This window comes from Mesoplodon densirostris, chromosome 17 (genome assembly GCF_025265405.1).
Source record: "Mesoplodon densirostris isolate mMesDen1 chromosome 17, mMesDen1 primary haplotype, whole genome shotgun sequence".
NCBI classification, from domain to species: domain Eukaryota; kingdom Metazoa; phylum Chordata; class Mammalia; order Artiodactyla; family Ziphiidae; genus Mesoplodon; species Mesoplodon densirostris.
The window spans coordinates 11,209,326-11,231,770 of NC_082677.1; the positions used below are offsets into that span (position 1 = coordinate 11,209,326).

The 22,445-nt window shown below is 34.5% G+C and overlaps 1 protein-coding gene across 1 annotated transcript in view; it reads left to right on the forward strand.

Annotated features, from left to right (window-relative positions):
• NBEA (neurobeachin) overlaps positions 1–22,445 on the forward strand; it is a 610,373-nt gene that overhangs the window by 264,587 nt on the left and 323,341 nt on the right. Inside the window, exon 35 of the mRNA XM_060080316.1 lies at positions 17,681–17,745. Within this exon, the coding sequence (XP_059936299.1) occupies positions 17,681–17,745 (65 nt within the window). The remainder of the gene's footprint in view (positions 1–17,680; positions 17,746–22,445) is intronic.

Consider the following 22,445-nt stretch of genomic DNA (forward strand, 5'->3'; position numbering starts at 1 on the left):
TGCCTCAGATATTGATTGAAAGGAAGAGTGAGAAATTTAAGCTCTCTATGCAGTGCACTTTCAGTGTTTCAGCAAAGCAATATTATAAACATGTCTCTCAATTTGATCTTTACGTTGAATGTTTAAAATAATTCAGTGTGCTTTAAATATTTAAGTGGTTAATTGATTAAATATACCTCATTTAAGTGACTTAAAAATGTACTTGTTTACTGAAAAAAGCTCCAGTTGTTTTATTTTCTATTAAACTGAAACTTTGCTTTCCACAAAAATGTTTTTAAAAAATAAACAAATGAGTAATCCTCCTTCGATGCAATTCAGGTGGGAGGAGTTTACTATTCTAGTTTACAATTAGCTTATACAATCATCTTTTGAAGATCATTCATTGTTCAACAGATGTATAAAACCTTGGTTTTTGAGGACACACACAAAATGGACATGTCAAAGTTTCTTAAAATAATCTGCTATTTTCTCTACTACTCAACTTCATGATGATTTATACTGTAACCCATTAGCCAGGCCACACAGCAGCAGCAGGCTTCTGACAAAGAGTAATAATACAGTTGCTGACGCTGCGGATGTTGCTTGGTGCAGCGGCACTGCCAGTGCCGAGTTCTCTTCTACAGGCCTAACATATCCTTTTGACGGTGGAGTTGGATCCCTGTAGAACTAGCATAGTTCTGTAAGCTATCTTTGTGCCAAGGCACAGGAAATCCTGAGGAATCTTTAAAGCTGCAGAGTTTTGAGTTTTCTTCTGTTTTACAGTCAGCCCTTTGCAGGTATTGATAGCTCAATGTTATGATGATGAGCAGTTACTAGGACTCATAAAAGAGCTGAAAATCTGAATGAGTTACTATCTTGATGAACTGCATGTATATGTTTTTCCCACAGTGGGAAATACAGCTAAGATATTATCCACACTGTGATTTAATTATTGGTTAAAATAAGTTTTCAATGCAAATGAAATTTTCTGGTTTATTTATTTGCTTAGAATATGCTTTTTTCCCCCTAAATTTGGATAGAACATGAAAGGATAACATTTTATTTGGATAAAAAAGGTAGCTAAGGGCTGAAAATGGAAAGGAAAATGCAACATTTCTCGCAGCATTAGTTTTTCTTTCATTAGATGCTTTTATTTTTACGCTTTTGATTTCGGAAATTTCATGTTAACTACTACATATTATTAAGGATATCAGCTTCTCTTTCCTTTTTATCTGAGCTCCTGAATAAACTTACTATTGCCAGTGGTTTGTGTGCAAAATATGGTCTAAATTTACATGAGATCATATTACAAGTGTCTGAAGGTACTTGTCAAGGATAATTCAGTTCATATGGACAGTCTTTTAAACTCTAAGGGACATGCCATCCAGTCTACCCCCCAGTGGAATTTTAGGTCTCTGTGGAAAACACATTTTAAGTTTTAAGATGCTATTAGCATTATCATTATATTACATTAATTGTTCCATAGATACACAAAACATTTTTTACCATATATGGATATTTATCTTTTTCCTGTAGATCTTAGGACATAAAGAATTAACTATTCTTCTTTCCTTTCAATTTGTATTTAAAGTGCACTTAGTAATATCTTTTTAAGAAATTGGGAGTAAAATGAACTGGAGTAAAATAGTTAATATGTAGTGCTTTGAAAAATCAGTGCTTAATCAGTGAATAGTTTCCTCGAGTTCTTCAGTATCTCACAGGTCTGCTATTCTCTATCAACTTTTTTTTTTTTTTTAAGTTTTACAATCAGATGTGGTTGAGGTGCTTTTCATTAGTCTATATGTGCACCTAATTTTTCCATTACATTATTCTGAGTGTATTGTGTTCTTTGATGAAGAGCAGATTTAGTTTTCAAGTAAACTTTTTAAGGTACTATAATAGTTTCTAATTATTTCCAGATTTTTTTTAGGAAGTCTCCATCAGAGGTACTCTAGGAAAAATTGAGTGATGTTATCCCGTAGGATTTCTTTACGTTTTCATAAGTAAAGCTTAGCAGATGTCACTTGCATTTTTCTGTGCCTTATCTGTCAATAAAAAATGTTTTATAAATTGAGAAACTTTTATGTAAAAAAAATAATGTCTCAGTATTTAAGTACTTTCTGACTTAAAGCACTGATTAAGCAAATGTATGCTTAATGTATCATTTTTATTCTCAATAAAAACCCAAAAATGTATAAATAACATAAAGTAGAAGTCAGCCTTGCAAGTCTCTTTAGGATCTGTGTATGAAGTTACTAACATGAATTATTTTGTGGTTTTGTTTGCCTTTATTCTTTTTTAAATACTTCATATACTTAAATAAAAAGGGTTCTAGTGACTTCACTGATGTGATCAAGACCATATAACCCAGGACCTCTAAACACAGCACTTACAAAAGTACCACAACTGAAGAACAATCTTCCTTTTTTAAAATGATTTAGCCTTTGAACTTCTAAATTTTTCATTTTTTCTCCAATTTGATACAGTTTAGTCAGATGTTGCAAAGGTAAAGGCATACTTTTCTTTTAATTATATTAAACCTAAGATTGAGGTACAAAGACATAGATAAGATGAATATAGAGGCCTACTAAAGAATATTTATTCATAAGTACTCAATATTTAAAGAATTTTTGGTGCTTAAAATAGGAAGATTATAAATTTAAGAAAACTACAGATGAACTACATTTTTCAAGCATCTTTGGAAATATGAAATCCTAATTATCATGGTGAAATTATGTCACATTTAATTATTTAGTGACTACCTTTTTATTTTAGCATTGTAATCTTTACTAAAAATTTATTGATTTATTCTTCTATTTCTTAGAGTCTAGTGTTATCCATGAAACGTTCCTGTTTATGTAGCTGAATTTGAAATCAAGGAAGAATAAAAAGTTGTGGCATGATATTTTAAATTGAATATAATCAAGTGCTAACTATATGTGGTTCAGAAAATTGATCCTGTGAACTAAAAATAAGATTTTTATGGAAGGCTTTAATAAGATGGGCTAAAGATGGACCCCTTGAAGTTAATAGACCTTCTACACGGCCTAAGCAGAGAAGGAGACTCAGTCTAAGCAAAGATCTGGCGAGAAATGAACCTGTTACATACTCAGACCAGTGGCCAGCCTCATTTGGAGTGCATCAGAAATTAAGTAGCTAGACAGTATGTGTATCTGGGTTTATTTGTGGTATAGGGAATTACCCATTTCCAGGCAGTATACCTCGAGAATATTTTCTCATATAAAATATTATAGTATGTTGATAGCCTAGAATTGAGATTGATAAGAAATTTCTAACTTGCAAATAGTGTTCAGTAGTTCATGATACCCATACGAGATATAACACTTTCATCCTTGTATAATGATTAGTTCATATCCAACCTGAATTATAAACAGAGAAGGAAAATGATGGATGAACGAAAGTTCTGAGTTCACCTGTGTGAAAATAGTAAAATATAAGAGAAACGACAGTCCTTTTCTCATGTTTGAATTCTCATAATGGTACCAAAATTGGGACAAAAAGAAATTGGTAAGATAATTACCAATTTCTGCAGGTTAATCTTTAAGAGTGTTATAGTTTCTGTGGTACAGGAGAAGGAATGTAGTATATTCTGAGGTAAACAGATTTCTCTGAATACTGACAGACCACCTTCCTAGACTAAAGCCCCTTTCCACATTTGGCTGCAATGTCCAGCCCTTTCCTGTCTTCCGAGTTATTTTGATTTTTTGTTTTCCCTCTATTTTTATTTTTCTATGTTCACATAATATAAATTCTTCAGGCACATTACAACAACTTTGAAAAATAGTGAAAACAACGGTATATATTTCATTGTCCTACCACTTGTATATTCCCTCGCTTTTTGGTGGATTTTTTCTCTTTAATCCTACATATTTCAACATTCTTTATTTTATAGTAAGTTATATATAATATCTTATAATCGGTAATTTTCTTTGTCCTCTTTTTCTTCCCTTGCACATTTCCTCATGATAATTTTTTTCTGTGGTTTTGTTGTTGTTGTTTAAATAATTATAGACTCACAGGAAGTTGCAGAAATAGTACACAGAGTCCCATGTACCCTTTCCCCAGCCTTCTCCAATAGCACCATCTTATATAAATGTAATACAGTATCAAGAGTAAGAAATTGATATTGGTACAATACTTTTAACTAGAGTACAGACATTATTCAGCTTTCCCTATTCTTTGTGTGCATTCATTTGTGTGTATATAGATCAATGCTATTTCAATCCTTATATTGATATAACCACTACCACTATCAAAATACAAAATACAGAATAATTACTATTACTTCATATCTTCCCAATTATTTCAAACTCTTTTCTTTCATGAAGCTTTTCTGGTTTACTATTATATGATTTTAATCACTCCATCCTTTCCTTCAGCATTTGAAGTGCATGTATCTAGATACTAAATATAGGTACCTGTTTACATGTTTTAATTGGATGCTCTCATAGGTGATAAAGTATGATTTTCTTTATCCATTACATTGGAGTTTCTTTCAGAGTAAGCATCATGCCAAGTATTTCCTCCTTATCTGAAGCATTTCATTCAACCAATGGAGAAAATAAGTATTGTATAGTCTCATCAGTATATTTATTTAACGATAATTGAGATATTTTTGAATTGTATAATTTTTTAAAGTTATCCAAAAAGAAAGGCTACTTAAGGATGACAAGGCTTTAGAGTCATTCAGGGTCACATTATGAATGTTATTCATTTCAATTATGCTACAGATTTACACCATAACAAAATTCATTTTATGTTTCTGTTGCCTGTGAAGTCTTCCGTTTCGCTCCTCACTGTGTCCTCCACATCTTGCAGTGTCCAGCACTTAGTATAGATATTTATTAATTACTTACTGAGTTAATTCATGAATAAAAGAAGAACACAGTCCCCAAGATGATTTTATTTATTTATTTTTGTTGTGGCAAACCATATATAACATAAAATGTGCCATTTTAGTCACTTTTAAATGTACAATTCAGTGACATTAATTACACTCACAATGTTGTATAACCATCATCATTATTTATTTCCCAGAATTCCAAACCAAAATTCTGCCCCCCTAGGCAGTAATTCTCCCGATCTCCATTCCCAGACTCTGGTACCTCTAATCCACTTTTTTGTCTCTATGTTTTGTCTGTTCTCTATATAGCATATAAAGGGAGTCAAACAATATTTGTCCTTTTCTGTCTGGTTTGTTTTGCTTAACATAATGTTTTCAAGGCTCTTCCATGTTGTAACATGTATCGGAACTGAATACTTTTTTGTGGTTCACCAGTATTTCATTTTATGTACAGTAGCACATTTGGTTTATTCGTTCATCTTTTGATGGACACTGGGTTGTTTCCACCTTCTGAATATTGCGAATAATGCTGCTATTAACATTGGACAACAAATATCTATTTTCAATTCTTTTAGGCTTATACTATCAGGTATAATGTATATAATTGAGTAGAATTGCTGAGTCATTTGGTAATTCTGTGTTTAATTTTTTGAGGAACTGCCAGTTTTCCATAATGTCTGTATCATTTTACATTTCTATGAGGAATGAACAAGGGTTCCGATTTCTCCATATCCTTTCCAACATTTGTTATTTTCTCTCTCCCTCTATTTTTTTTTGTTGGTTTTAAAATTATAGCCATTCCTAGTGAGCATGCATTGTGGTTTTGATTTGCATTTTATTAATGACTAATGATGTTGAGCATCTTTTCATATAACTATTCAAGTCCTGTCTCATTTTTCATTGGTTTTTTGTTGTTGTGCTTGAGTTGAAGGTGTTTTCTATTTATTCTGGATATTAAACCCTTATCAAAAATATGATTTGCAAAGTTTGATTCTGTGGGTTATTTTCATTTGTTGATAGTGTCTTTTGATGCACAAAAGTTTTAAATTTTAACAATGTCCAGTTTATCTATTTTTGTTATTGTTACCTATGCTTTTGGTATCATGTTTTTGAACCCGTGGCCAAATCCAAGCTCATGGAGATTTCCCCTATGTTTTCTTCTAATAGTTTTATGATTTTAGGCCCTAAATTTGGGCCTTTGATCCATTTTGAGTTAATTTTTATGTATGGTATGAGATTGGAAACCAACTTCATCCTTTTACAAATGGTTATCTGGTTTTCCCAACACCATTTGTTGAAGAGACTATTCTTTTCCCATCAAATGGTCTGGGCACTCTTGTTGAAAATCAGTTGAGCATAGATGCCTACGATGATCTTTAATATAAAAGTAGTCCCCGCAAATTAAAAGAAAAGCAATTTTAGAATAAGTATTACAAGTTTAAATAAAATTTCCTGTTACCTCATAACTTCACTACCCAGGAGTAATAACAATTAGTCATTTAATGTGTATCCTTTAGAATTATATTTCTACACGTAAGTGCAAAATTATTTTTCTTGTTATTAGTATAAGCAAAAATTGCTGTTATAACAACAATAGTTTACAAATTATGTTTTCCAGTTGATAGTGTAGAGCAGTGCTGTCCAACCAAAATATAATGTGAGCCACATACAACTTTAAATTTTCTAATAACCACATTTAAGAAGGTAAAAAAGAAATAAGTAAGATTAATTTTAATAGGCCGCTGAGCCTGCGCGTCCAGAGCCTGTGCTCTGCAACGGGAGAGGCCATAACAGTGAGAGGCCCGCGTACCGCAAAAAAAAAAAAAGAATAGTAGAGCTAAAATAAAATCCAATCCCTATTATTTTTTTTAACATGAGTCCATATAAAAGGCTTAACTGCAGATATAATCAGATACCACTCAGAACTCAGGGTCAACGAGAGACTGACACACAGTATATGCTTGATTAAATATTTCTTGCATGAATAAATGAAATAATAAGTTATATTTTAAAAAAAAGATTAATTTTAATAATGTATTTTACTTAACCTAAATATAATTTCAACATGTATATAATGAATATAAAAATATTTAGTGGAATATTTTACATTCCTTTTTTGGTTCTAAGCCTTTCAAATCAGGCATATATTTTATACTTAGAACACATATCAGGTCACACTAGCCACATGTCAAGTGCTTGTAATAGCTGCACATGACTAGTAGATGCTGTATTGGTCAGCACAGCTCTTTCTTCCATAGATGAACATCTGTGCTTTTCTTTTTTTAATGTTAATATGGTCTAAAAGTAGAACAGGGTATTCCAGAAGCCCTGAATATTATAGGTCTTCAAACAAAGATCAGCTAATCGTGTGTCAAAGATTCTTGCACTGGGTTAAAAAGAACAATTCCTAAGTTTCTCTACAACACTAAAATTCTCATGCTGGCTTATATGCCTATAGCTGCATGATTATTCATGAATAAATGTAAAGTATTTTAATATAACTGCACATAGCTCTGCTTCATGATAATGTTGCACACAAGGTCTTAACATTCAAGATTTAAACTGGAAGTTCCTGCTGTTCTTAAATGGTAGCATAGATAAGTGGCATAGAGTAATTTATTATTTTGCCAAGGCGTGAATTGAGATCATGTGTGCTACGAGTTTGGTATATGAGAGTGTATAAGCCAAGCAAACAATAAAGCATCAACAGCTCAATGCAACATGGTTGCTCCCTATTTATTCTTGAAAATAAGGCAGTTTTCATAATGATTTCTTGCTTCTGTGTAAGCATGGGTGGTAGCCACAAAATATTGGTACTTAATAGGTCTCACAAAATACATCTTGAGAAATATTAAATGTCTATTTTATCTTTAGGTTATCTACAAACGTTTTTTGACAAGCTAAACTTGCATAGTAGTTTAGTAATACCCAGCACTTTTATGATAGTTGTATACAGTTTAGAGCTCTCGATGCTAATGGTATAATTTCCCTTATATTCATATTTTACTGTATCTTATTCTTAAGTTATAAAGTTTTGAGGATCACTCTCTGATACACCTATTCTTAGCTCTAGAAAAATGACATTCAAAGACCATCATCAAGAGTGATACCAACAGTACTATAAACTTAAGATAAAATAGTTGTACATCAGTCATGACGCAAAGACATAGTAAGCTCTTAAGAAATGTATTCTGTTATATAAATGTAAATTATATTTTTCATGATAAATCATATAAATTAGAGAAAGACAGCCATTGTTATTTCATTGATTATAGACAAGTACAGGATTTTGTTTTATTGGTTTCATTTTTGTTGTTGTTGTTTTGTTTTTTCTGGCTGCACTGCAAGGCTTGCGGGACCTTAGTTCCCCAACCAGGGATTGAGCCTGGGCCCCGGAAGTGAAAGCGTGGAGTCCTAACCACTGGACTGCCTGGGAATTCCCGGTTTTAAGTTTTAAAAGTTCTTTTTCTTCAAAACTACATTCTAAAAACCCTATTTTAGCTTTTACTGTTTTCCTACCTATGTAGATCTTAAAATATGAAACATTTCCTCTATTTTCTTATTTAATAAAGTTATCATTTCCTTGATTTCTTCTGATCATTTCTAGTAGCAGGTAATAAGGAAGGAGTATCCTCTAGAACACAGTATAAATGTGTTTGTATGTTGTATATATTCATAGTTATAGAAAATGCTCTGTTTAAAAAATATATTGTGAAACAATCTGAATTATTTTTAATCATAAGTACAAACATAAATATATGTGTATGTGTATATATGTTCATAAGAATATTTGTAATAAAAAAAGTTGTGTTAAATTTATTTATACAATTTAGCCACATACTGAGATCCTGGGAAACCTCACTGTATTTATCTTTATATGATACACCAACTCTTCTTTTAGTAATCAACTTGGTATATTTTCATGTTGTGTAATGATTTTTCTATGGCTGACCTTCATATCGATAATCTCTTTATACTGATCATTGATTATTCATTTCTTATATTCAGTTTTTCCTACAATGCTTTTAGTAAGATGTTCATAAAAATAAGCAATGGAAATGAAAAAAATCATACTTTGAATACTTGCATATTTTTTTCATTAGTTTTATTTTTTGCATACATTGAAAACACTCATTTCTGTTTTTCTCTCTGCATAGTATTTTTTACTTCAGTCCTTGTACTTATTAATTTCTCTAACATTGCACAGAATTTATAAGCATGCCAGTTATAATGAGCATTTGTTATAAAATTTTTTGAGGAACATACCTACTTCTTTTAGTGGCAATTAATGATAAGTAGACATGAAGGATATAGAAAGTAAAAAATAATTCTGGAGTTCCAGAAGACTTAATATCTCAATTTAACCTCCCATTTTTACCTTGAAATATTTTCCATATTTTCAAAGAATCTGAGATGGATTAAGTCTCTAAGGACATTAAGTTGGTTTACTTAATTATACACAAAACAAAAGGGAATGAGAAGTGTGCACTGAACTGACAGAGAGGAGGAAAAACCAGTGGGGGAAAAAAATTATGTGCTGGGTCTGATATTTCTACTGGGTTATCTAACTGCCATAAAGTGATTGTGAAGAGAACATAGGGATTTCATTGTCATCCTTCTGGAACCTATTTGTCTTCAAAGTGTTTAGTTTCAAAGGATCTTTAACTTGATATCCAATTCTTTGAAAAAGTCCTTCATCTTGAGGCAATGTTATACATCCATGTAGAAGAGTTAAAAAATTGTGACAAAACTGTCTAAAGACTTGGCAGCTGTCTGCAGGCATCCAAACCCAGTTTAGTATGTTTCCCCATGAAGATAAAAATTTGATGCCCACATTTAATTTACACCTTTTCTTATGGCTGTTCATTTTCTTCAGTAGCGGAGCCAGTGAGTGTGTGTGTGTGTGTGTGTGTTTTCTCAAATGGCAGAAGACTTTGGAATGATTTGTAGATAAGATTTTTAAAGATACTTTTTTCCTGTCATTGCCAAGAAATTGACTTTGTTGAAATGACGATAAGTTATATTATTATCCTTTTGTATACATTCTCATGTATCCATTTGCCTTGTTTTAAGTAATTTCTCTAATTCTACATGTCAGAATTGTTAGGGAGCTAGGACAGTGATTAAAGTTTCCTTTCCCTGTCCATCTATATCCCATTTCTTAACTCTCAATGTAGTTTATGCCTCAGCAACTACAGCAGACATTCAGTTCCTCCTGTGTGCTGTGTACTTTTCTTGTCACAAAGCTTTGCGTATCTCCCCTTTCAATATTATACCTAATTATTCTTTTGAAACTTCTAGAATCAGTTACATAGTAATATGCATTTAAGAAATACTTTTTGAAACGTGCATCAGTGTAAAGGAATATAATAACTGCATAACCTAATTCGTTGCTCATATTTTTTTACATGTTCATTTTAAGGTAACACTTTCAGTCTTACAAAAATATCATTTATGGTTATAAAATACCATGTCAGAGCTGGAAAGGACTATAGTAATGGCCTTAGTTTAGAGATGTAGACACTTCAGTAATTATGATGTAATTATGATGCAATAGTATACTATTTTACAAATGATTAGAAGGAATTTAAATAATTGAACAATTTGAAGAGAAAAGTACACATCACTTCATAATAACTAAATTGCTCCATGCTGGCAAGTTAGGCATGCTGAGGTTTGTGTGTGTGTGCAGTCTTGTTGAGAGGGCGAAGTGACCACAGTCAGTGGTTCTCAGCACTGACTTCACGTCACAATTACTTGGGAAACTTTATAATAATACTGATGTCTGGGCCCTACCTAGCCTTAGAGACTACTCCGATATGACTGGTGCTTTCTAACAACATTCCTGTTGATTTTTTTGTTCAGTCAGAATTGAGAACTCACAGATTTAAGTGATACCATAGATTTTGGAGAAATAAATTCAATTCAACAACAAAGATACATTGAGTACGTACAGTATGCCAGACACTTGCTACTTACTAGATGTGCATAGTTAGATAAAACAAGATCCTTTCTTTTATTAACAAGTTTATGATCTAGTGGGGAGAAATCACTACAAATTATAAATAATTATATTTCAGAAGGAATGTTCCATGAGTAATAAAAGTTACGTTAAGTGCTGAGAAAATAATGATGTAGGCTTGATCCCATTTTCCATTTCCAAAGTTTTAAAATTATTTTCTCTTTACATACTTTAAGATTTATTGCTTTGCCAGCATAAATTCTTGTTATAATATTGCCCTTTTTCATAGGAGTAAGATCTAAAAATTCATCTACAGAATAGCATACCCGAAGGGGAATATGCCGTTTGTTATACTTTGGTTACTTTTTCCTTCACATTTCATTTTTTTCTTTACACTTATGCATTCTTATTTACTACCCAATACTGTATGCCATATTTTGCCAAGAATGTAAAGAGATTAGACTTTTCAACTAAAGATGCCCTCAAAATTGATTATTTGTGCTACTTGTACAACTGTCATTCAGAAATCATTAAACACGCTTTAAAACCCTCATTCAATCGTAAGATTTTCTTTTTTTTCTTTTTTTTTTTTTTTTGTGCTGTACGCGGGCCTCTCACTGTTGTGGCCTCTCCCATTGCGAAGCACAGGCTCAGGACGCGCAGGCTCAGCGGCCATGGCTCACGGGCCCAGCCGCTCTGCGGCATGTGGGATCCTCCCAGACCGGGGCACGAACCCGCGTCCCCTGCATCGGCAGGCGGACTCTCAACCACTGCGCCTCCAGGGAAGCCCCAATCCTAAGATTTTCTGAGAGGAAAAATATACTTTATCTTGTGGGGACGTTTTGTTGTTTTCCCTTTTTCTCTTTCTCATTTAGCATTTTTTAAAGTAGCTGAAAGAAATACACTGTGTTTTCCTCATTGCCTTATGAGATATATTTAAAATTCACCATAACAATTAGAGATTAAAATAAATAAGTCTCATGCAAAATTCCAGAAAACAGCTGATGAAAATGTATGTTTAAAATTTCTAGCTTTACTGCTTTTATGTCTTAAGTCATTCCTTCTCTAACTCTTCTATTGAAGCAGCCCCCTGGGATGCAGTGGATGAAAGGGTGATACAGGCTGTAACCCATGCAATCCACCATAACAGGAACATTCTATGCTGTTATGTTTTAAGATTTGTATTTTACTATATTATTCTTATATTACTTATAATTTTAAATTAAATTACATGGCTTTTTTTTTTTTTTCCTCCCAGACTCCAGGGAGATGAATATTTATGTCCTGGGACTTAGTATGTCTCCTGCCTGGGACTTTGATCTCCTACCACAGTTTGAAAAATAAAAATTTTAAACTCGCTTTCTTAAGGAAAGACAACCGGTAACATTTTTTGGACCTCACAAATTGTTAGTATTAGTTAATGTAGTTAACAGAAATTGAGTTGATAAATTGAAATTGTCCAAATTGATTGTTGTAGTTGATGAAGAATTTTGAAAATCTTCAAAAACTGAATTATACTCTTTTAATGTTAGGTGAAATCTACTTTGGTCCTTACTTAGGTCAAGGCCTGCAAAATTACGCTTGTACTCCCAGCCATATCATCTTAAAACATAACCAGTAGGCTTCTGTGGTAGAGAAGAAAATATTCATGTTTGGCAAGCAAATAACTAGTAGAACCTAGAAAAAAGATACCAGGAAATATAATATTTTATACACATAATAATATAAATTTTATAAATAAGGATTTTTTCTGTGTGTTCCATCTAATGTCACTAAACTTCTAGAATTGAACTCTTTTTGCCTTAATGCTGTAGTATAGTCACTGTGTAATTTACATCATCTATTTCTTCTGGTTCTGTTGTTACCACAGACAAATAAAATATGGCTCTTCCTTCAAAGATACAATATCTAAAATCTAATTATATAATGTGCATATAAAACATAAAAAAATGAAGTTGCAGAGACATGGAAAATACTATTAAGTTACCAAGTTTTAAACTCTTATATTAGAAAATTGGCATTTCGGCCTTTGTTGTCTTAAAATCCTGTATCACATAAGTGTTTGATATCTACTTATGTCTGAGGAAATAACAGGACAGTTAGAGGTGACAGAAGAGCAAGATAGACAGAGCCTGTAAAATTTTTTGCTTGGGCTCAGAGGAGGACAGGAAATATCTTCCCTCCCTATGGATGGAGGATGGAAGAAAAGAGAGATAGATCCTTTCTTCTTTTCGTGATTAATAATGCTCTTTCATGTCTCCACAGAAAAAGAGCCCAGTTAGATTATGCTTCTGTGGGAGTAGAGAAACACTTATGTTCAATTAGTTATGAGCATTCTTAATAGGAACATTTTAAGAGGTTTTATTACCTGTCATATGGCCTCACATCTCTGATAATACCAAGAGGTGAATTGCATGTGAATTGCAGCTTACCCAATAAATCACCAATAATAGTATTTATTGAGTATTACTTATGTGTCTCATACTGTAGCTGGTGCTAAAAATTAAATATTAAGATTTAAAACCACATTTCATTTCACAAGACCAAGGCAAATAAGACCAGGGAGTTTACACTCTTCTGGAAAAGAATTACACTACAGTTTACAATTGTGTTACTTAAGTCAGGGTCCCTTCCTGAATACCGTGGACTATTTTATATGTGAACAAGAAAAGAAAAACTTCTTCTACCCCTAGTTTTACTCTTTTTCTGAAGAAAGAAGTATCCTTATTCCTTTCCAGGACACCCCATTCTTTAATGCCTTCTTCAAGATTTCCCTGTCACCATTTCTCTCTTGTAATCAGTGTTTCTCTGACTCTTTCATTCTCTATGGTCTACAACTGCATTTAAGTCTCTTCGCCCTTAAAACTATGAACCGATTTTTCTCTCAGCTTCCTATCCTATTTTTTCTTAGCTTTCACCACAGAGTTCTTTGAAAGCATATTCTCCGGTTACTACCTTCTCTTCCTCAATTCCCTTTCATTCGTCAGCCCAGCGCAATCAGGCTTTCACCCACTGCATTCTAATCGCCAGATCCAGGGAACTCTCTTTTGTGTTCATCATACCTGACTTTTCTGACGTGTGAAATTGACAATGTAATAATATACAAATGGTGTGATAGGTTTCTAATGCTTAAATTAAAATAAGAAAAATCTGAAAAACTTGGGAGAATAAAGTGAGAAAGTCTCACCATCACAAAAAGTTTCAAGAAAATTCTCTTGGATGAGACTCCAATCCTCCTCTCCAATGTGAGCTCTTCTTTGGTAAGAAACTTTGAGAAAGAGCAATTCTGTAACTTGAGGAAGGAGTTGAACTCTTTCTGAAGAAAGAGTTGAACTCAAATACAAAGCCTTTCAATTGCATTATATTGTCATTAAAGAAATTTAGGAATTATGTTGCCTGCTTCACAAAAACAATTCTGGAAGAAAAAATATATACATTGCAATGCTAAATTTTCATTCAAAATACATCTTCCTTATTCAAAACCTCTCTATAATCTGATGAAATTATTTCCTTCTTGACAGTCTGTTAGGCTGCATACAAGTCTCTCCTGATTCTTCACAGAAACTGTGTTAGCTTTACAATAGTTCTGTAAACTGTTTCTTAGATCTGTATCCACCTTTTATCTGATTTCTTCCCTTAGAGTCATGTTTTGGGTTGTTCACGTTTGGTTCTTTCCCTCATTTTGAGCACTTGGTGGGTTTGCACTCCTTTGCTCCATTGAACTGAAGCTTGGTCATGTGACTGACCAGAAATGTGAGAAGAAGTGACATGTGTTACTTCTGGGCAGAAACTGTAAGAGCCAGTGATACTTAAACTTCTTTTCTTTTCCCTCCACCTTGGTTGCCTGTAGTGTTCCAGACACTGGTTACATTGTCAGTGTAGCTCCCAAAGTGAGGGTGGTGATGAAGCAGAGCAGAACACAGACAGTGGACTTGGAAATTGAACAAGAAATAAACCTTTGTTTTTTAAGCCCCTGAGATTTTGGGGCTGTCACAACATTATCTTGTTTCTCCTGTTTGATCTACTCCTCATTTTGGCAGAACACATCATCAGTAGGTTCTTTTTCTCTCTTCTTGAAAAAGAGTGGATGAAAAATAAATGTTTATGTATGTCTGAAAATGTAACTCTTCTGTCCTCATATTTTATGGATAGTTTAGCTGGGTATAATGTTCTGAGTATTATGTTCCTTGTGCTGTTGAAGGTGTTGTTTTCTTTTCTCCTATCTTCCAGTTTTGCTCTAGAGAAGTCTAGTGTAAGTCTGATTCTTGATTCCTTGTATAAAGATATTTTTTTCCTGTAAGCCGTTTCTTTAACCCTTTAACCCTTTCTTTAACCCTGTTCTAAAATTTTATGATGATGTTCTTTGCTGGGGATGTTATGGCATGTACTTAATTCCTAGGAAATAATTTAAATTACTTTGATAGCTTCCTCTCTTCCATGTTCCCTATTGACTCTTTCTACAATTCCTACTCAATGGATATTGGTCTTTCATCAGAAGATTCTCCACTTTCCTTATTTCTTTATCTCTCTTCTTATTGTTGCAACTCTTTTATCTTTGTGTTCTATTTTCTGGGAGATGTTTTCAACTTTGTTTTTTAAGCTGTCTCTTTTTATGTTCTCTTTTTAAATTTTCAGGTTTCTTTTGTTGTTGTTGTTGTCCCTAGTATCCCTTCTGTACTATTGTCTTGGTCTTTGTCTTTCATGTCAGGATGTCAACTCTATGTAATGATTTCAGAAGTATATTAGTAGCTCAGGCACCAGCTCATATGTCAGCTCTAGCACCTGCTCTAGCACCTGTAGAGCTAGAGCCAGTTCTAGCATAAATTCTAGAGCTACATACAGCTCTGGGACCTGCTCCAGCTCCAGAGCTGAAGCCAGTAGCAATACTAGAACTAGAGTCAGCTTTAGAACCAGCTATATAACTAGAGCCAGCTTCAGAGATAGAGGTAGTTCCATTATTAACTGTACCACCAGCTCTAGCAGCAGCTCCAGAGCTAGAGCAAATTCCAGAACAAGTCCTGGCAGCACCTCTGAGCTAGAGCCAGCACCTGCACTAACTCTTGGATAAAGGTAGATCCAGCTGTAGAGCTAGAGCCAACTCCAGCACTAGCTCTTGTACCAGCTGCTTCTTAGTGCCAGCTCTGGCTTCAGCTCTAGAGCTGGTATCAGCTCCAGATCTAGAGTCATCCTTATCTCCAATTCTCACACCAGGCCTGGCACCAGTGCCAGAATTAAAGTCAGTCCCAGAACTGGAGCCAATTCACAACCAGTTCTAGCACTACTGTCTGAGCTAGGGCCAGCAATACACCTAGTGCCAACTTCAGCAACATATCCAGCAGTAGCACCAGAGACAGAGTCTCTCCACAGCTAGAGCCAGCTCAGGCATCGCTCCTGGGCCAGTTCTGCAGCTTGGGCCAGCACCAGCTCTAGTGCCAGCCCCTGGTTCTGGTGCTGACTCTACCACCAGAGCTTTCCTTAACCCTCCTCTGGAATGACATCTTTTTTGATTTTTGTACTTTTGTTTTTGTGTTTCATATATTTTGTGGTTTACTATATTTTAATTTTGCAGTTCACATACAGTAGAATTTTAACTTCCTAATCATTAAAAAAATGATATTAGTGATTAAAGTTTCTTGTATTTTTTTTTCTTGAGCCAATATATTATACATGGATTATTTTCTTTTGAATAATGCTATAATATTTTGCATCTGTTCTTTAATTTTTCTAGATCCTTTCTTGTCCCTTTCAACTGCTGCCTTTTCTAAAACTTAAGTTTTCTTAAACTTGTGAATGGTTCCCAAGAATCAGCCTAGGTCTTTCTATCCTCTTTTTGTTTATTCTTCTTTGGAGACTTTCGCCTAATGCTGTGCCTCAATTAATGCAAAATATATGAGGAGAGTAGTAAGTCATTTTGTTAAAATGTGGGAAAAAGTGTTGCCAACAATTGTTTTTGACAAAAATGATTTGAAAGTTTTAATAAGTTCAGTAAAATGCAACAAAGATCTTGTCATTTGGATAAAAGTTATGGCAGCTAAAACACAATGGCTTTGCTAAAAGCAGAGTCATTTAGGCTTTTATTAGATCATTACTGTCCCCAGACTGTCATGTCCCTTTTTCCAAGTTGTTGATTCTCTCTCCTGGGGAAATATAGATTCATGATTTTTTCTTCTAATTCTTCACAAATTTACTTAGAACAGAGAATGTTTACATACTAAGTACCTACTTTTGGGGACCACATTTATTCCCAGCATGTGTGCAAAGCTTTAAAAGGGAAAGTGATCAGGAACAGAGTGAAGGGTTGACATGGAGACTGTGTTTCCTCAAGGTGAATTTGTAGCCAGCACTTAATTAGTGGGAAATCATGGAGGAAAAGTCTATAGATGAGTGGCATGACTGATCAATAAGGATTTTTAATAAAAGTATATTAGGCAAGTATTATTTATAGTACCATTGAAAGGGATATAATTTTTAATCCAAAAAATTCAATTTGCCAGCTATATTAAAAAGACCAAAAAAATTGAAATCACTAGAATAAATTAATAACCAAAAAGTTATCTAAAGCATATTCTAAATATGCCATAGGAAGAGTGTAAAATAAGCAATATTTTACAGTCACAGTGAGTTTTGTCCCTGTGATCTCACTTTCTATCTTAGTCGGCATCACTAGGAATTCAAAAGCACCTTTTTAACTAAGTAATACAGGACTGCTTTTAAAGTTTTGATTTCTTGCAAAATAACATTTGTTAAAAATCTTTTAGAAAGGTTTAGAAGTAATATCACGTGGAAGTTATTAGGATCAACATGATCCTTAAACCAGATGTTACTTTTGTTTACATGCTCATTTTTCTTACAGTTGGTTTGCTTTCTCCTTTTAGGAATGGCAAAATTCTATTCAGAAGAATGCAGGACTTGCATTTATTGAACTCATCAATGAAGGAAGGTAATTAATTTTACAACTTTTAGACAACTAGTCAGTGTACATTTTATTCCACCGGGTGGCTGCTCTTGCCTACCATCTGTTCCAAAAATGTGTAAGAAAATATATTTTAGTTAAATGATTCATCACACAGGTACTTATACTTTAAAGGAGCAAAGTTTAAAATGTTAAACATTTTTATTTGGCAGAGGGGAAGCAGGTATGAAATAAAGGGACAAACTTTATATGATTTTTGTGAGATCTGAGCTACGTCTTACCAAGTAGTAAAGTTGTTTTACATAGATCAAGTGAACCCAATCTCCAGTCCCATCTGCCACTCCATCTGTTTTCAGAGCCGTGTTCAGTGTTTACTCCCTCACTCAGCCCATCTCAGTTCATGTGAAATAGTTTTATTCGACCATGTCATGCTATCTAGTATCCAGCTAAAAATGTGAGAGAAGTTTAATATAGGAACTATAAAGGTCTGGTTAGGAATCTGTTTATACCATTGTTAAAATGATGCTGTGGTAAGATTTTTCACTATGATTTATCCAATACTTTATTGGCAATGGATACACGAAGACAGATGTAACTGTCACCATTTTGACATGTTCAGCTTCTATCAGCTGAAGACCTGTGTTCTTTACAACTTCTTCTATGATATAGTGCATTCTTTGGAAAATAATGACTGAAGATTTGGGGTAATCTATTTCTTATTTGAAACCAGATTTAATTAAATTGATAAGGTAATAATGTTACTTTATGTAAAATTTATCTTTATCAAGGGAGGTGTCATGAAAGAATATGTTATGAGCTATTCTTTGAAACTTAGTTTGTATATGCTATAAAAACCCATTTTGAAAAAAATTAACTTAAATGCAATTTAGTATTTTTGTTCATCAGTGTATTATATTCTGAGAAATAGCCTTTGTTTTTATAACAATTCATCTTATTGTGTATTTCTGGCTTAGATATTTTATGATTGAATTATTTGTAGTCATAATACTACAACTCTAAATATTAAAATAAATTTTTCATTTGCTGCCAAGCAAAAGATGCAGGAAACTATTAGTTTCCTTTTATAGCATAAATAATAATTTTAAACATAATAATACACTCTACTTCTTATAAAACTTTATGGTGAAAAGAATTGATAACAGTTATTATCCATCTTCAGGCAATGAAAAAATAGAAAAAAAAAAACTTTTACCCAGGCGGCTCACTGTCATATCAGTTGTAGAAATCTCTCACTTCACATACACCCTAGTTTGGCTAATTTGTTTCAACTGTGAAGTAAAAACAAAAATTATGCTGTTATCAGTAACTCTGAAGAGTTAACAAATTGAAGCTCCAGCATTTAAGGTTAAGATTATAGGGGCTTCCCTGGTGGTGCAGTGGTTGAGAGTCCACCTGCTGATGCAGGGGACACGGGTTTGTACCCCGGTCCGGAAAGATCCCACATGCCGCAGAGCGGCTGGGCCCGTGAGCCATGGCCGCTGAGCCTGCGCATCCGGAGCCTGTGCTCCGCGACGGGAGAGGCCACAGCAGTGAGAGGCCCGCGTACTGCAAAAAAAAAAAAAAAAAAAAAAAAAAAAAAGATTAAGATTATAGTTATTGTCTCAGAAAAGGAGGAGAGTTAAAATTTTGCTAATAGAGGTTTTTAGCTTTTGAAACTGTTTTGTTGTTCATTGGTAGTGTTTGGAGTTTATTTTGTTTGGTTTTAGGAAAGGAGTTGGAATTATAGAAAGTAGTTATAATATTTAAAATATTATAATCCATGAAAACCTCAAAATACTCATAATGTTCTTTGTGCCATTCTAGATTTGTGTTTCCATTTTTTATACTAATAGTTCCTCCAATAAAGATGATTTTGGAACAAATATTGAAACATTATGGCTAGCTCTAAATATACAAGAACATCTCATGTATACATTAATACAGCACATGTCTATTCAGCACCTACTGTCTACCAAACACTATTATAGGCTCTGGGAATAGAGAAGTGAATGAGACAAACCTGGTACTAACTTTTGGAGGAAAGGCGAGCATTAGACTAGCACATACAATAACACAAGGGTGCTGTGATAGGGGTGTTACAGATACTAATGCAAGCATAAGGCAGAGCACCTTACCTAGTCTGGAGGGGTGCATTCTCCAGTTGGTGAGGTTATCAGGGTTTTCAAAAAGTGTATCCAAGCAAAACCAATACCATGAAACAAAAATAATCTTTCCAACAAATGGTGCTGGAACAACTGGACATCCACGTGCACAAAAATAAATCCAGACACAGACCTTACACTCTTCACAAGACTTAACTCAGTGTGGATCACAAACCTAAATGTAAACCGAAAAACTATGAAACTCATAGAAGATAACAAAGGAGAAAATCTAGATGACTTTTTAGTTATAACACCAAAGGCATGATCCTGAAAGAAAAAATTGATGAGCTGGACTTCATTAAAGTGAAAAACTTCTGCTCTACAAAAGGCAATATCAAGAGAATGAGAAGACAGCCACAGACTGGGAGAAAATATTTGCAAAAGGCACATCTAATAAAGGACTGTTGTCTAAAATATACAAAGAACTCTTAAAACTTAGCGATAAGAAAACAAACAACCTGGTTAGAAAATGAGCCAAAGACCTTAACGAACTCCTAAACAAAAATAGTATACATATGGAAAATAAGCATAGGAAAAGATGTTCCAAAGCATATGTCATCAGGAAAATGTAAATTAAAACGACAAAGAGATACCACTACATACGTATTAGAATGGCCAAAATCCAGAATGCAGACTACAGCAAATGCTGGTGAAGAGGTGGAGCGACAGGAGCTCTCACTCACTGCTGGTGGGAATGGAGGATGGTGCAGCCACTTTGGAGGACAGGTTGGCGTTTTTTATAAAGCGAAACATATTCTTACCATGGAATACAGTAGTCGTGCTCCTTGGTATCTCCCCAAAGGATTTAGAAGCTTATGTCCACACAAAAACCTGTACATGGATGTTTATAATCATTTTATTCATAATTTTCAAAACTTGCAAACAACCAGGACGCACTTTAGTAGGTGAATGGATAAATAAATACCCACTTATTTATATGATGCATCCAGACAATGGAATATTTACTAATTAGTGCTAAAAAGAAGTGAGCTATGAAGCCATGAAAAGACATGGAGGAACTTTAATTGTGTATTATGAGATGAAAGAATCCAATATGAAAAGGCTACTGTATGGTTCTAACTATATGACATTATGGAAAAGGCAAAACTATGGACACCGGAAAAAGATCCGTGGTTGCCAGGGATTAGGGGGAGGGAGGGATGAATAAGCAGAGCAGAGAGGATTTTTATGGCAATGAATCTACTCTGTATGATACTGTAATAGTGGATACATGTCACTTTACATTTGTCCAAATCCTTAGAATATTCAACACGAAGAGTGAATCCTAGTGTAAACTATGGACTTTGGGTGATAATGCTATGTATTAATGTAGGTTCATCATTTGTATCAAATGTAACCACTCTGATGGTGGATGGTGATATGGGGAAGAGGATGGGTTGGGGGAGGGGATATCTGGGTTATCTCTGTATCTTCTGTTCATGTTTGCTGTGAACGTAAAACTGCTCTTAAAAATCGCGTATAAAAAGAATGAAAGGAGGAGGTCCCCTCACCACAAAAAAGTATATCTAAACAGAATGCCATCTTAGTTGAGAACGGAGAGATGATTAGGACATAGCTAGGTGAAAGAAAATGAAAAATAGAGGAATAAAATTCTGGGCTGAGGGAATAGTGTACCGCAAAAGCCTGGAGGCAAGAGATAGCAAGACATGTTTCCGGAGAGCTCTTTTCACTCAGCCAACAGCTATTTCAGTGCATGTTGTGTGCCAGCCACATAGAGGCAGGCAAGGGCCATCCCTTCATGGCAAGGGTCATGCCACGGAGGGGGTTGTAAGCTGTGCTAAGGGTACAGGGCTGTAGTTGAAGGGTTTGGCATAATCTGCAGAGTGGCAGATGGGTACCTGGGGCTGCAGACTGGAAGCGAGATACCGGTCTGACGGTCCAGAATCCTTTTGAAGAGAATGGTGTCGTAGAGCAACCAATAGTGGCTGTGAGGATGGAAGAAGTGTACAAATTTGAGGTATCTTTTGGAAATTAAATCTGTAGAATTGCTGATAGATTGGATGGTAAGAGGAGAAAGAAGGTACTTTGATTTCTGGCTTTAATAGCTGGATGATTTATAGTGTAAGCATAGTTTACTTAGAACAATACAGAAGGAAGGGCACGAATTTGGTGAGAGATATTTTTACTTTCGGTTACACTGAATTTGTAGCACCTATGAAAGTTCCAAGTGGAAATGTTAAATTGACATCTTAGAATTTGGAATTTGGGTGTCCAGCTCCAAAGAGAGAGCTGATATGGAGATTTAAATTCAAGAGTTCTCAGTTTGCATGCGGTAAATGGGGGATAAGGATACAGGTGTGGGGCTTCCCTGGTGGCGCAGTGGTTGGGAGTCCGCCTGCCAGTGCAGGGTACGCGGGTTCGTCTGGGAAGATCCCACATGCCGCGGAGCGGCTGGGCCTGTGAGCCATGGCCGCTGAGCCTGCGCGTCCGGAGCCTGTGCTCCGTAACGGGAGAGGCCACAGCAGTGAGAGGCCCGCGTACAGCAAAAAAAAAAAAAAAAGGATACAGGTGTGATGCTCAGGGAGAGTGTGTGGAGTGAGTGGA